The sequence below is a fragment of the Bactrocera oleae genome, chromosome 6 (genome assembly GCF_042242935.1).
Source record: "Bactrocera oleae isolate idBacOlea1 chromosome 6, idBacOlea1, whole genome shotgun sequence".
NCBI lineage: Eukaryota > Metazoa > Arthropoda > Insecta > Diptera > Tephritidae > Bactrocera > Bactrocera oleae.
This window is the reverse complement of record NC_091540.1, coordinates 22,113,625-22,129,159: the sequence shown is the minus strand read 5'-3', so window position 1 is coordinate 22,129,159 and position 15,535 is coordinate 22,113,625. Positions and strand designations below refer to the sequence as shown.

The 15,535-nt window shown below is 35.1% G+C and overlaps 1 protein-coding gene across 1 annotated transcript in view; it reads left to right on the top strand.

The window, feature by feature from the left end:
* The window catches only part of LOC106621867 (SANT and BTB domain regulator of class switch recombination), a 40,895-nt gene extending 29,992 nt beyond the window's left edge, over positions 1 to 10,903 (top strand). Inside the window, exons 3-8 of the mRNA XM_014240883.3 lie at positions 5,579 to 5,850; positions 5,904 to 6,147; positions 6,204 to 6,341; positions 9,680 to 9,890; positions 9,948 to 10,161; positions 10,218 to 10,903. Of these exons, the coding sequence (XP_014096358.2) occupies positions 5,579 to 5,850; positions 5,904 to 6,147; positions 6,204 to 6,341; positions 9,680 to 9,890; positions 9,948 to 10,161; positions 10,218 to 10,494 (1,356 nt within the window). The 3' untranslated portion in view covers positions 10,495 to 10,903. The remainder of the gene's footprint in view (positions 1 to 5,578; positions 5,851 to 5,903; positions 6,148 to 6,203; positions 6,342 to 9,679; positions 9,891 to 9,947; positions 10,162 to 10,217) is intronic.
* Positions 10,904 to 15,535: the final 4,632 nt, after the last annotated feature.

The window sequence follows — 15,535 nt, the reverse complement described above, 5'->3', positions numbered from 1 at the left end:
GATTCTTATAGCAGAGAATGTTGTTATTTTTTGTATGAAAACATCTATGGGCAGTTAATGCTGGAGCATATTAAGCGCATCAACTTTCGTTGTGATTTACGTGAGTACCTGCCGGCGACGACCTAATCTCACGGTGCTCAAAAGCACGGCGTATCAATAGAAAACGTTGATCAGCGCCCCAAACTATATGAGCTATTTGCAAGTATTTATTTGGTTACCAGCGGGCAGTATGTCTGGGCACACTGACCATCTTGGTAGGATTTAGGCCGACCTAAAACCTCTTCCGTTTTCGGGTACGGAACTCAGTTTCTTGTGCAACTTTTTTTTTTGAACTGAATTTTCAATTCTCCCAGCATTTAGGTTTAAACCACAGATCCACGAATCTCCACAAAGGGACGAACCAATAAGCAGATTGGAGCCGAAGCTACTGCCAGTTGAGCTACCCATCAACTTAATGACTGGTGACATTTGTCACTTGAACTTCAAATGTTTTTTATTTGGAATCTCATTTAAAGTCTATAATATCAGTTTAAGCTGAGTATTTTATCACTATTTCTGGCATAACTATGCTGATATTTCTTAGCAAGGTTTAATAACAGTCATAGTGCATTTGGATTTTAGTCGTCTCTTACGACAGGCATACCTTACCGCTGGCAAATTCTTACCCCTACCCGCAGGGGGGGAATAAGCGCATCAGTCGGACATGATTTAAAAGCCTCGGTAATATCTGCCTTCTGTATTTCATTTAATTTTCTGACCAGTGCTCCCTATGTAAGAATTGGTCTAAGAATAGCCGTGTACATCCACTTTATTCGGGTTTAAAGTTCCCAGTTCCTGCTAAGTATTCTTTTACACTTGAAATATGACATATAAGCTTTTTTAGTACGTTTTTCTATATTCATTTTGCAACTCAGTTTGGTATCAATTTCGACCCCTAGGCACTGTGCCATGTTGGGTAAAGAAATTGTGGTACCATCGAGTCTGAAGATGAAATTGAGGGATTTTGGTTTTCTTAGTGAATAGCATCAATTTCATCTTACTAGGGTTAACCCCTAGTCCGTTTTTTGCGGCCAACAGGTGCAAACTTCGTAAATCTCTTTCCAATATCTCACTGATTGTAGATGAAAACAATCCTGATACCATTAACACTATACCGTCTGCTTACGCTACTACTTTTACTCCTCCTCCGTTTAATTGGTTTAGTATTTTGTTCAGTGCCACTACCTATAGACGCGCAGAAAGGACACCTCGCTGCGGAGTTTATATAGCTAGTTCGTGTCACTGAGACTTTTTTTGCTTGAATAGTTTTGTTCTTAAGCATCGATTGTACTCATTTGCACACCATGTCACCTATGCCGCCATGTTGCAGAGGCTCAATGATAGTGCTTAGTTCTTTATTGTTAAAACCTCCCTCTATATCAAGAAAAGCAGCCATTGTATACTTTTTGAGATCTAATGACTTTCCTATTACATTTATCAGCTCATGTAGGGCAGTGTCCACGAAGGAGGGAACTGTCTCTTCCTCATAATAGTTAATGGTGCGGATTGATTGAAAGAGACAGTAACATTTTTTCAATCTGTACCTAATTCTAGAGTATTCCTGATTATATTATTGTTACTACTTATTTCTAGACCATTTGTAGGTATTTCAGTAAATTTATCCTATCTTGTTCTTCTGCGGTTTCGATATTTGAAAGAAGTACTGGATTTCTCGCGAATGCTGAAAAATATCCAGGAGTGATCCGACATAGACGGTTCCTCGGAGACTCTCGTATACGACTATCCATCTCTGTAGATAGTGTGAGATCCAAGATTTTCTCCCACCTCGAAAATCTTTCCGAACTTGGGAATATGAAGGTTGGCTTATCGCGTTTATGCTTACATTTTTATATGGAATGTAATGTAAGAGTTGCTCACCTCTGATGTTTGTGCAGGTGCTTCCCCATAGAGTATGTTTTTCATTCGCGTCACACCCTATTAGTATAACCTTTCCTTTGTTGCCATCAGGGGACTGAGTGATTCTAGTGGCACTTCTCTGTCATGTGCCATATAGCCCGAAACCAAAACGAAACGACCTTCCCTTTGTTCCACCCTTACCACAGTGGTATCTCCTTTAGTGTAATTTGCCTTTGGTCTACTTTCTTTTTGTTTGTAGAAAATGTTGTAGTTGGTGCTGCTCAGCCCTTTCACTGTGTCATCTCTGACCCAGGTCTCTTGTATTAAGCAAATGTCCATACCCCTCTCATTTATGAGGATAGTCAGACTGTCTGTAACACTTTTTGAATGCTGTAGATTTATCTGCACGCATCGTAGAATGAGTATTTTATTATTAAAGCTCCGCCACCTATCATAAAGGGAAATAATAACTTCACACAGAACCCCTGCGAGAAATATTGTTCATACAGTTTCATGATCAAAAGGAGGAGGTAAAAATATTATAAAACCGTTAGAGCGTTTTCAACAATTTTTCACATCAAACATAATTGATGAAATACTTCTTCGCACTAACGAGAACATTAAAAACAAGAGGAGCAAGTACAAAAAAAAAAACTACCACAACCTCTTGGCCTCCTAATTTTAAGTGGTACGTTGAAAAATAACCATTTGTCATGTAAGAAGCTCGTTGGTCCTTTTGCTCTGTGGGATAGAAGCACTAAAAAAAGTAAGAAAACACCAGATAAATTTGTTCCGATGAGTAATACTTGGAAAATTCTCATGAAACAATGTAAAGATCTCTTTTAAATCTAGATCATATGTGACGGTAGATGAGCAACTACTAGATTTTAGAGGAAGGCACCAATTTAACACATACATATATACAAAGTAAGCCAGCAAGGTATGCAAGATCGTATTAGTGTACGACAACAGAACTTAATATATTTTCGATGCTATATTTGGGAAAAAGTAAAATATTCCTTCAGGCAAGCCATAAGGGTCTTACATTTGTAAACTTCTAACCAAAACTATAAACGGGTCTAAAGAAAATGTAACAGTAGATAATTGGTTTACATCCTACCAATGATGCTGTATCGAAGAAACCAACAATCCTTGAATCTTACAACTCAACAAAGGGAGCCGTGGATACTTAAATAGGATCAAATGTTTGATCATGCTAGTTCCAGCCGCAAAAACAAACCCTAACCGGTTTGGGTGTTTTATGGAATGACCAATATCGCCATACTAAACAGTTACAATACATTCTCTCCGCTTCCAATTGTGAAGATCTTAAAATAAAGCCAATGACTAGAGGATATTACATGGAAGCCCGAAGCAAGGATTTATGCACTATCAGCCTAGAATAAAGACTCTCGCTACGAAAAGGAGTTCGTGAGACAATAAATCGCCCCATCCACACTTTTGACTATGGAAATGATAGCGAATCAGAAATAAGAAAGGGAAAAGGTCCATGTGCAATTATTGTCGAACAAGCAAAAGTCCCATGACTGCTTATTATTACGCTAAATGCAATAAATCCTACTGCTTAGAAACAAATGCTCAAAACAAGTAATTAAAAATAATTAAGTTCTAACTTCGGGTGTAATCGAACATTTTATACTCTCGCAACTTGCAAGGATCAAAGCCGATCAAAGCAACTTGCAAGTTGATCCGATTCAACCCATTTTTAACGCAAAAACATATTGTTATCGAGAGTTTTATTTATTTATTTTATTATATGAATTTCAATTACAATCTTACACATTGACCGATATTTTCGGTACACCACATATTCAGTACCTAGGGGCTTGAACAGTTTTGGTTCGATTTAGACAATTCTTAGTCACAAGGGGGCATACTTTAAACGCATTTTTCACACAAAGTTACAATCATTGTTGCTTGATTTGCATAGTGGAAAGTGAAAGAATCAGATGGAATTTGAATAGGTGTTATATGGGAAAAAGGCGTGATTGTAATCCGTTTTCGACCATTTTCACACTATAACATAGAAATATGAAAAGAATCTTATATACCGAATATGGTTGAAATCGGTTAAGCAGATCTCAAGATATGGGTTTTCACCTAAAAGTGGGCGGTGCCACTCCCATAGACTAATTTTGAACGTGGTTCCTAAAACTCATCTCATACCACCCAAGAAATACAATTTATTGTCTCTGGCGTGTTTAGTTCTTAATATAATATAACGCGCTTTTAGTTTTAGGGCGGGGTTGTCACCCGATTTCACCCGATTTCACTCGTTTTCACACTGCCGATAGAACATTCGTTCTCAGTGAACTTAGTTATTATAGCTTTATGGCAATTTACTTGTTTTTAATTAATGGCGTTATGTGGGCGTGGCAGTGGTCCGATTATGCCCATCTGCAATACCAACCGTCTTACGGTACTAAGTTTCATAAAGATATCCAAATTTTTACTCAAGTTACAGCTTGCACAGACATATATATGCATAACCCTAAATTATATAATATACTTAACAATGGAAAAATGTTATTTTTAAAAAATTAGCCTCGAAGGCGGGATTTAGTATCATCGTGTCCAAAAAGGTTTAGTATTCTAGATTTAAATCTAGCGCAACTAAATTTTTAAAAACAACTCATAACTATGGCTTATTTTTGTACATACAACATACGTTCCCTTTTATACTTATAGTAATATTATATGTACATTAGCATTATAATATATATGTATATTTAGTTTTATATATTTCTTAGAAATTATTCATTTATTTCATTGTATTGAAATCAAGTGCTCGGCAAATCCTTTCGTAAATTGCTTCTGTTTACTTTCCTATTCAGAAAGGTATGCTCAGGGTTTTCATTAAAACCACCAAAAATCTTATAGATCTATCTGCTTTCTTATACTTGTATTTACATGTAAGTATGTATTTAAAATGTAATTTTATTGAGGATACAGTTCAATTCATGATCATATTAAAATGTGTTGCAAAACTGCAATAATTGACTGTATCATTTAAGCAGACAGAGTCGCAATTTATTTACAAGGTCAATTTTGGAATTTCGAAAAACCATATAATATACCATATAGCTAATATGGAAGCTAGAGGAAGTATTGACCCGATTTGACCTCTTTATGGCGACAGCTTTATAAAAGAACAAAAAGATTCTCCATGAATTTCAATATTATATTTCACAAATTGATATTTTCAGTATAAAGTCAGACCTAGACACTGAGGTGCATATTTTGGGGCTTAAAATACTATTGTGCGATTTTGCCCATTTATAGACATTAAATGGCATTCCTTGAAGGGGATATTGGTGCAAAGTTGTATTCCAATAAATTTATTTGTTTTTGTTTATATATTGTTTTATATATTTAGTTAAAAATCAAATAAAATTTAAAATTGTTATGTAAAAAGTAAACGTGGTTGTGGTCCGATTTTGCCCATTCTCACACGATAATACAAGTATGAAAATATAATTTCCGAAGAAACATGACAATCGTTTTGGACAGTATTTTCACATATGTATGTATGTATGTATTGTACATATTTTTGGTATTGACAATAAATGAAGAGTAGAGTGGACTTTTAAACATTTTAGCATAATTTATAATATATTAAACTATTTAATTGTAATTTTACGCATTTATTATTTATTTAAAGATGGAGCCATTAATGGTTGAATGCCTATCATTTTGTCATGCCAGGTTATGTGATGTAGTACGTTCTTCATTAAATCTCTCCTGTTTGAATGATTCCATAATTACACGGTTAGCTGCTATGTTTACTAATTTGGAATTGGAAATGGTGCGAGACAAAAAAGAACGTTTAGTACCGCGTTTGTGGATAAAATTAATTCAAAGCCTTTGTGAACCCGAACCAGAGGCACTGCGAGGGCACTCCTATAGTTTAGCTGGGTTGTTTCGATGTTCAAGGTGGTATTAAATTGGTAATTAGTTAATTTAATTTTAACTTTTTATTTCAAAAGATGTGGTGAACATCTTACAAACACAATCAAATCTTACATTCCCTGTCAACCTAACAACACTCGATTAACCCGATGGGGCCAACTTACGAGTTGTCATGTGCGCGACAACCTGTGGAACATGAATAACTTTATTGCGCAAATATATAAAGAGCATCGGTCATGGCGTAAGGTATACTGGAAACTTTGGGGTCATTGTCATTTTTTATATTGTTGCATCTGCGAATCACATTTCCCAGTATACAAGGTATGTAGGTATACACAAATATATTTATTTATTTTGAGACATGCATGGTTTTGTAGATGGCGTGGTGTCGTTTTCACCCTCTGAGTCCAAATTATATGGAATCAATTACTGATGATTTTTTAGCTGGACCAGTCGGTCGTTATCCGTGTTGTGGACAAAAAGCATTTCGTTTTGAGACGTTTCCTGAGACGAATGTAAGTGTTATCAGGTATTATACATGTATGTATATTGTCTTGACTTGATATTGAAAATTTTCCATATAAATTTTTATTTGTAAAACTTTTTGGTATGGTATTTGTGGAGATTATAATAGTATTTTGGAATCAAAGGGTTGAGGGAAATCAATTAGTCATGGCAGGAAATTTATGAAGATAGAGTAAGCTCTTCTGTATACTTATAACCTGAACAAGGTATACGAGGTCAGTGTTTATTTATTTATGAATATCTATTTTGTCCGATCTGAAACTTTGTACACGTCCATTTCTCACTAAGAAGCTGCTCATTTGTCGGAAACGCCGATATCTACAACTATAGCATATAGCCGCCAACTGACCGTTCAAACTCAAGTCCTTGTGTGCATAACAATTTTTTTGTCAAGAGATCTTCACAAAATTTGGGAAAGATTTTTATCGAAAGCATCGCTACAAAGTCTGCAGAAATTTTTCAGATCGGTTCACATCGGATTCATATCTTCATACATAGCTACAATCTCTGAACATATTATTGCGATCAGACTGCTATACCTTATAGCCCAAACTGATCTATCGAAATCAGACCGTTCCCACGACAGTCGGATCTATGTAACCGGAACGCACCCGGATTTATTCCGGCCAAGGACTGTCAACTCGGTAGAATTCTGCCGCTACAACAACAACAACATCGAAATCAGAATAAAGATCTTTTTATACCCTTTTATGCTAAAACAATGTACCTGTGAACAGTATTATATCTTCGGTGTAGCCGAAGCTAATGTTTTTTCTCGTTTATACTAAATTTATTTTAGAGAATATCAGTGTAATACAATTTTTGTTGGAAGTTTTCAGAAACCAACGGTTTGGGAAAGGCACTTTGAGTAGAACTATTTAATTACGATGACTTTCCAAATACCTACGATTTCGAAAGTACGAAAAATTGGTTGCATGTCGCAAATTGCACCTAAGTTTATTCAAAATATATATAACCTATATTTCCTAATAATTTACAGTGATAAATGAAATTTGTATACTCTAGTAACATGTTGCAACAGATTATAACAGAGTTGCTGTTTTTTGCACTAGAAAGTAATAGAGATAGAAATACAGATATGTATAAATTATGTTTTATTTCACTTACTAACTGCGAGTGGTAGCGACGGTGTTGTCGACCACGGAATTATTTTATTTTAAATGATAACGATTTGAGTTCCTTTCTAAAACTGATTTATTAAAATTATATTTTCCTTATTTATTTTCCCCCTGCGGGTAGGGGTAAGAATTTACCCGCGGTAAGGCATGCCTGTCGTAAAAGGCGACTAAAAGCCAAATGCACTATGACTGTTAATTTATTTTGCCCAGAATTATCAGCATAGTAAATGATATCAGAAATAGTGCTATAATACTCAGCTTGAACTGATATTATAGACTTTAAATGAAATCCCAAATAAAAAGACATTTGAAGTTCAAGGGACAAATGTCACCAGTCATTGAGTAATGGGTTGCTCAACTGGCAGTAGTTTCGGCTACACAGTCTTACCGGAGACTTTCTGGTACCACGGGGAGCAGAAAGCCCTTGGACTTCGGTCCAATCTGCTCATTGGGTTATGGCCCCTTTGGGGAGATTCTTGGTGGCTGTGGTTGAAACCTAAATGCAGGAAGAACTGAAAATTCAGCCTAACTGTTTTTTCTAAAAAGAAGTTGCAAAAAGCAAGTGGGTTCCGTACCCGAAAACGGAAGAGGTTTTAGGTCGACCTCGAATTTTACCAAGATGGTAGTGTGGGCCCAGACACACTGCCACTGGTAACCAAATTAATACTTGCAAATAGCTCGTATTATTTGGGGCGCTTATCAACGCATTGTTTTGATACGTTGTGCTTTGGAGCACCGTGAGGTAAGGCCGTCGCCGGCAGGTACTCACGTAAATCAACAACGAAAGTTCCCTTATTTATAACCTAGTATTACAACTAGAACTACCGCTGCTGCCGTTTACGCTGCTAATATTTCTGCTGAGTTCAATACCTGTGCGAGGTATTGAGTTACACCTACCGGTCACTCGGTTGACGGCTACTGTAATGTATTGAATTGCAGTTGCCGGTCATACAGAAATCCAACTGCACAGGTTGCAATTTTGGCAATTCAAGAAACTGATTTAATTAACTACTGTTAACTTGTATTGAATTGCAGTTGCCGGTCATACAATTCATTTGAATCATGCGCGGTCAAACTGCATGGATTGCAGTTTTGGCTGCTCAAAAGACTAGCTTAGTTAACTATTGTTAACTTATATACATATAACCGAATGACGAGTTGAATTTTGGCTGACTGTCTGTTCGTCCGTGCAAGCGTTAATTTAAGTAAAAATTAATGTATATTGATGAATTTTTGACCAATTGTTCCTTGGTAGAGTAGATTTATATTGCAATTGGTCGGAATATGACCATTTTCACACAAATAAAATGCCGTTAATCGAAAAATATTTAGTACTTTAACTTTAAGGCATCGCATGCGGTTTGAAATTAAAACAAAAAAATTGGTTTAATCTACAAATATCACAAACCACTATATAAACCAAAACCAGCCAATACAGTGAAAAATTGTTGAAATCGGATGACAACCACGCCCACTCATTATTTAACCGGTTTGTTAAAAACTACTGAAAGTGCGATAACTCCTTAAATAAATATGCATTAAAAAAGCACTTAATTTCACATCCTAAATTATAGAGAAGGACTTCCTAGAAGCCTTTGTCAAAATTGGACAATGGGCGTAGCACCACCCACCTTTATGTGAAATCCTATATGTATATCAGGAACTACCCCAGCAATTTTAATTAGATTATCCAGACATTCTTATGATATATTGAGAAAATGAAAGAAATATATCACAATATTAAATTCCATCACTTTAGAGTATATAAATCAAGCACCAATTGAGTTATCGGAATAAGACTTCGCACAAATAGTATGCCATTTCACTTCTAAAAATTGCCGAAATGTGATAACAATGTTACCTCCAGATGTCGAATATCGATGAATCTATGAGATATAATATTGAACTTGAGAAAAAATATTTTTCTGATAATCATGTGCCCTTTTGGCAAAAATGGATAAAGTCGGGTCAATACTTCACTTAGCCGCCATATACTTAATATAAATATTTTAAACAATAAGCGAACGTATAATATCAGATATATTTTTTTTATTAATAAGTTTCGCAAAAATTTTAAAATATTTCCCCGCCTTTGATCCTTCCCGTTTGCGAGAGTATATAATGTTCTGCTGCCCTCGAACTAAGCCCCTTCTTGATTGTTATATAATACAATATTTATTACTTTTAAGGGATGCCATTTTCGTGAGCATAGCGTACTTGCAGAGACCGATCGAGAGCGCCAGATTTTACAAATCATCCAAGTTATATCTGACAATTGCATACTTTGTGATCCCCCAGGCGAAAGCTTAAGAAATTCAGAAAAAATACCTCCATGGGGGGGAGTACCACTTACTCCTCAACAATGCCGACAAGGATTATTACCTGCTATGGAAGTAGGAGGTAAAACTAACTATATAGATCGATTTTGAAGTTTTTTCATGATATAATTTTTAAAAGAACTATCAACAAAATCTATTCGATATATGGACCAAGATGTTTCAATCAACTACGATTCTTGCAGTGACAGCAGTGGCAGCGAAACAACTTGTAATATAGATTGTCGAAACAAGAAAAATAACACAAAAAATTCTGAAATCGATTTCAGCAGTGATGGCTGCGAGTCAGAAAAGGCAGGTTCAGAAGCCTTGGCCACAAAAAAGTTAAAAAAAAAGTAAGCCTCAATATGTATCACTTTTGTAATTTTTGTACATTCGTAAATTTTACCAGACTTAGTTTAAATTCCGGTCGTAATTGGTTTGGAGAACTATCTGCTCGTAGTAATCAAGACCACCAGCGGGAATATGAAGAAAAGGCTTTGAAAAACATTGTAATTCAAATAAATAAAAATTATGGATTGGATAAGAGCATTCTTCCAAGTGGATCGTTTGGGGGCTTTTATGTGCGTCTAGAAGCCGAATGGAAGGATCAGCTAAAACATAGAACTTCCTCGAACCCTATGAATAGTTCATCAGCGTCTGCTATTGGAAAACACAAATATAAATAACCAACTTTATCTTTAATTTAGATTAAATATATTGTCAATATGTTAAGAAATTTGTAAGCAATTATCAAACGCCTGTATCACTTTAATTTTTTAACTAAGAGCAAGCAAAACTATAACATTATATATGTTTTAACCTATTTTTATACTAAGTCTGCACAAACATGATTTATTATATTATTCTGCACTAGGTTTTTAAGGAGAAATCCTAAAATATTTGATATGACATACTTGTTAAAGAAAATTACTGCAGCTCAAAGCATGTGATTCACAGCGCAAATTTAACACCAGTTCAAGAACGATATATCACCATCCTATTCAATAAAAAGTTCCAATAGTTAAGACTTCACTTGGAAAGCATTTTACTTCCAAACGCACACAAAATAAAACAAACATTATATTTTTTCAATTATTTATATTTGTGCAATATTTACTTTCTTATGTTTCTATTTGTTGGGTCGTCCAAGTAGGATTTCGTGCTCAAAATGGCTGGTAATGGTCCCGTAGGCCATAGAAATATATGATTTTATTAATAAATTATTTGAAAATGGAAAGTGTCTTATAAAATTTATATATTTTTAAAAAATGCCCGTCTTGAAATGTTATAGCTAGATTTCAACAATATTAAGACATATGATTAAATACCTTGAGGGCACAATTTGTGCAAAGTTTTACTCTGATAACTTTGTTGATGTTTGATATGTATACTTTAAAGTGAAAGAGTCAGATAGAATTCAGAAGTTTGTTAAATAGGAAGTAGGCGTGGTTGTCATCCGATTTCTATCATTTTCACAGTATGATAAAAATGTTTGGATAACCTCGCACAACGTATTTGGTTGAAACTGGTTAAGTAGTTCCTGACATATGGGATTTCACGTAAAAGTGGGGGATGTCATGCCCATTTTATATCTGATCCTATAAAACCCTTTCCTAACATTTTGGTTGTAAATTTAAGGCTTGTGGCGCATTTATTCAGTCAGTTATCGTACTTTTAGTAGTTTTCAGCATAATCGTTATATGGGGAGTGGGTGTGGTTATTATCTTATTTTACCCTTTTTCTCATTATATAAAGAGATGCTAAAACAACTTCCTTTAAGCAAGCTTGGTTAATTTAGCTTAAGCGGTTTGGGAGATATGAACATTAAACTTAAACAATTTGGACAAAAATTCTCTATTGAGTTAAAGCAATTTTAGTAGTTTCGGTGGGAATATAAGCCAATTTCACCCGTTTTTACACTTTCAGTAGAGGTGCTGAAAAGATTTGTTCCGAGTAAGTTTGGTTGACTTAACTTAAGTGGTTGGGATATATGTATTGTACATTAAATCTATTAGAGATATTCTTGTATCTTATTTTGTTACAGCTAGCATTAGTTTTAGATGATACAAACCACCGTAAGGTAAACAAAACAAAACTACTCTGTAGCAACATGTTGCAAGAGTATAAAAAGTATTTTCATATAAAATGTAAAATCATTAATGGTTTTATAAATTTAAGGCAAATAATATTGATTTCTTTTAAAAAGTAACCTTAAAGTTCGACCTAATATCGAAAAAGGTTTTCACTTTAGTGTAAGCTAAGGTTATCATAATTTTAGTCATTCAGACGTTTGTAATCTATTACTTATTGTTAAATACGAATTTATGAGCTAGGTTACATTATATAGTAAGTAATTTATAAAATTACTTTAAATATTCAATATCTCACATCTAAAATTTATATATAATTATAATAACTATCACAATAAAATCGTGAAGTCATGCTTAATAATTGAAATTAAACGCTATAAACCTTCCAATAATATGAATTATTCAGTTTTTCTGGCTTGTTTGTTGGCAGAAATCGCCCGCTGAACCCTGCCCGAGGGTGGCGACTCGGAATAGATTCCACACTATCACGAGGATGGCAAGGACGGGCTGGTAACAGTTCGCCCCTATTGCATTTGAAAGGTATCTAGCTAGGGTCTGACTTTTTATTTGGTTGTTCGTTGATCCTCAATAGCACAGCATTCAACCTGGCTGCGGGCCCTTAAATAGCCCAGTCTCGAACGGAGCTTTCGGATACCTGGCGCTCTCCGTAATAAATTCGACTTTCTTGCGGCGAGCTATGCGCAAGCGGACTTACTTTTCCCTACACTCGTGGGTCCAAAATATGAACCAAAACATTAAAAACATCAATAAAGAATTAAAGACCTCGAATCTCCTGGAAAAAAAGCCGGAGCGAATTAGTTGTTCTAAGAAAAGAGTTTGTAACGAGCTCGAAAACAGCCAGCACAAAAACAGGAGTGAAACTTGGTCTCCGTCTTTCTAAAATTCATACTGAGCGAGAGACTGAGGACATTGAGTTACAAACTATATATGGCAAGGTAAAGGTAAGGTTAGGGCATTTATAATGGCTAAGAAATCTTAGTGTTTTTATTTACATAGCTATAGCAACCAGAACACCAGATCAGTAAGCTGGGAGATAAACAGCTGGTAAAATTTCTTTAACTATTAACTAGGTACTAAGGTTGAACAGAGACCGTATGACAACATTTATAGCAAGAAACCGACTGGAATTATTAGATAAACACCTATTACGGAAGCAAGGATGACAAGATACGAGACTTTCATTTTCCCTAATTTGTTTCTTATTATTTTTCCCTGATTAAGAAGATTAGGGAATTTTAAACAGCTGATTTCAAAAAAGGCGGGATGCCTGAAATAAACCCCCTAAAAGGATTTGACAAAAGCAGTGCAAAACAAAGTTTCAAGGAATGACACAAATACTTTTAAATAACGTGCAACTAAAGTTTGTTTGCTACATTTTTTATAAATTCAAAATATTTGCACTTAAAATGTTACTCATAAAATCATGACATCTTCATATGAGTTGTATTGTTTATTTGATATAGTTTTTTTTATTTATATATTTGTTTAAATGAGTATAAACTTCATCTTACAAATACCGCTCCACCTGGGAAACTAATGGCACGCCCTAATATAAACCACCAAATACACCACACCTGGGAACAAACCTGAGAACACTCACAGGATCTCACCACAAACGACGACACCGCCACACTCAACATTTAAGAACACCACGTACGATTACATCTGACCTCACCAACTATACAAAAGGAGCTGGATTATCATGCGCTAAAACAATTCGTTTCGTCAACAGGCCTAAGCGCAACGTCAACATTCGTTCTGCGATCCTGCGCGCTATTTTGATTGATTGATTTTAAATTTTTTATACGACACCGATCCTGACGATAACTTCTTTCGTGTTTTGTGCTTATTTTTTCATCGGCTACGGAACATATTTTTAAAATTTAACGTGCACACATTAATTGTATCTGCAACATTTAGTTAAATAAATTGCTTACGCCCCATTTTATTCAAAATAATTGCGACATTTTCTTTGAAATAGTGTTACCAGTGTTACTTTTATATAAATAGTGTGTGCTCCCCAATATTTTAATTACATTTTTAATCATTGGTCTTCGATCTTTACGGAAAGGCACTATTCGGAAAAAATAAATAAATAACTAAATGAAATAAAGAACAAAAGTGCGGGGATCAGATACTAACATATACCTAAAAGAAAAAAAATCAAAAGTGTACAGTGAAACAAACACGTGTGCTACAAATGAATATACGAAAAACGGAAAAAAGTGTTGAAAATAGAAATATACATATACAGTGCCGTAATAATAAATACATATACACAAAAAGTGCGGTAAAAAGTATCAAATATAAAGTAAACAAGTAAGGAAGGGCTAAGTTCGGATGTAACCGAACATTTTATACTCTCGCAAAGTCAAATGGTATACTCGTTTGAGATTTCTTTGGGGATTGACTGATATTTTCGGTAGAAGGTCAACTATAGGCACTGGGGTCCACATATTAGTCCGATTTCGCCCATTTTCGCACTATGACATAGAAATATGAAAATAACGTTATGCACCGAATTTGGTTGAAATCAGTTAAGCAGATCCCAAGATATGGGTTTTCACCTAAAAGTGGGCGGTGCCACGCCCACTGTCTAATTTTGAACGCGGTTCCTATAAAGCCATCTCATACCATCCTAGAGATAAAATGTAATGTCTCTGGCGTGTTTAGTGCTTGATTTATCGCGCTTTTAGTAGTTTTTAACAGTACCGTTATATGGGGACTGGGCGGAGTTGCCACCCGATTTCAACTATTTTCACACTGTATATAGAGGTTCTAAAAACATTTGCTTTCAGTGAATTTTGTAATTATAGCTTTAGCGGTTTAGGAGATATGCACATTAAACCTATTAAGGGCGGGACCACGCCCATTTAAAAAAATTTTAACTGCAGATGCCCCTCTCTAATGTGATCCTGTATACCAAATAACTGTCTTGTATCTTATTGCGGGGCTTAGTTATGGCAATTTATTTGTTTTTGATTAATGGCATTTTGTGGGCGTGGCAGTGGTACGATTACGCCCATCTGCCAACCGTCTCACGGTACCAAGAAACATGTCTACAAAGCTTCATAAAGATATCTCAATTTTTACTCAAGTTAGAGCTTTCACGGTCACCCGGATTTCAACTCGTCTCTTCATCCTGATCATTTATATATGTATAACCCTATATCTAGCTCGATTAGTTTTAGGTGATACAAACAACTGGTAGATGAACAAAACTATTATACTCTGTAGCAACAGGTTGCGAGAGTATTAAAAGTGCTACAAACATTTTACATACTGTCAACATACATAAAACATTTCAAAACCCGGGGGCGATTACTAAACACAAAAAACATACCAACATAATTAAATAGTAACCGGGCGCGAAATTAAATATAAAACAGAAAACTCTAATACAACAAAGTAAGGAACATAAATACGGGACAAAGAACAACAAAAGCAAGCTCGGACAATAGAGAGAAAGAAGCGGATTTTTCTGCATTGGTACACCCACACGTATACACACATCTAAAAACCCCAAATACCCTTGAGGCGGTACAAAATGAGTCGTATCGATTCCTTTTACTTACTTATAATTTGTATTTATTTATTGGCATATATGTATGTTGAT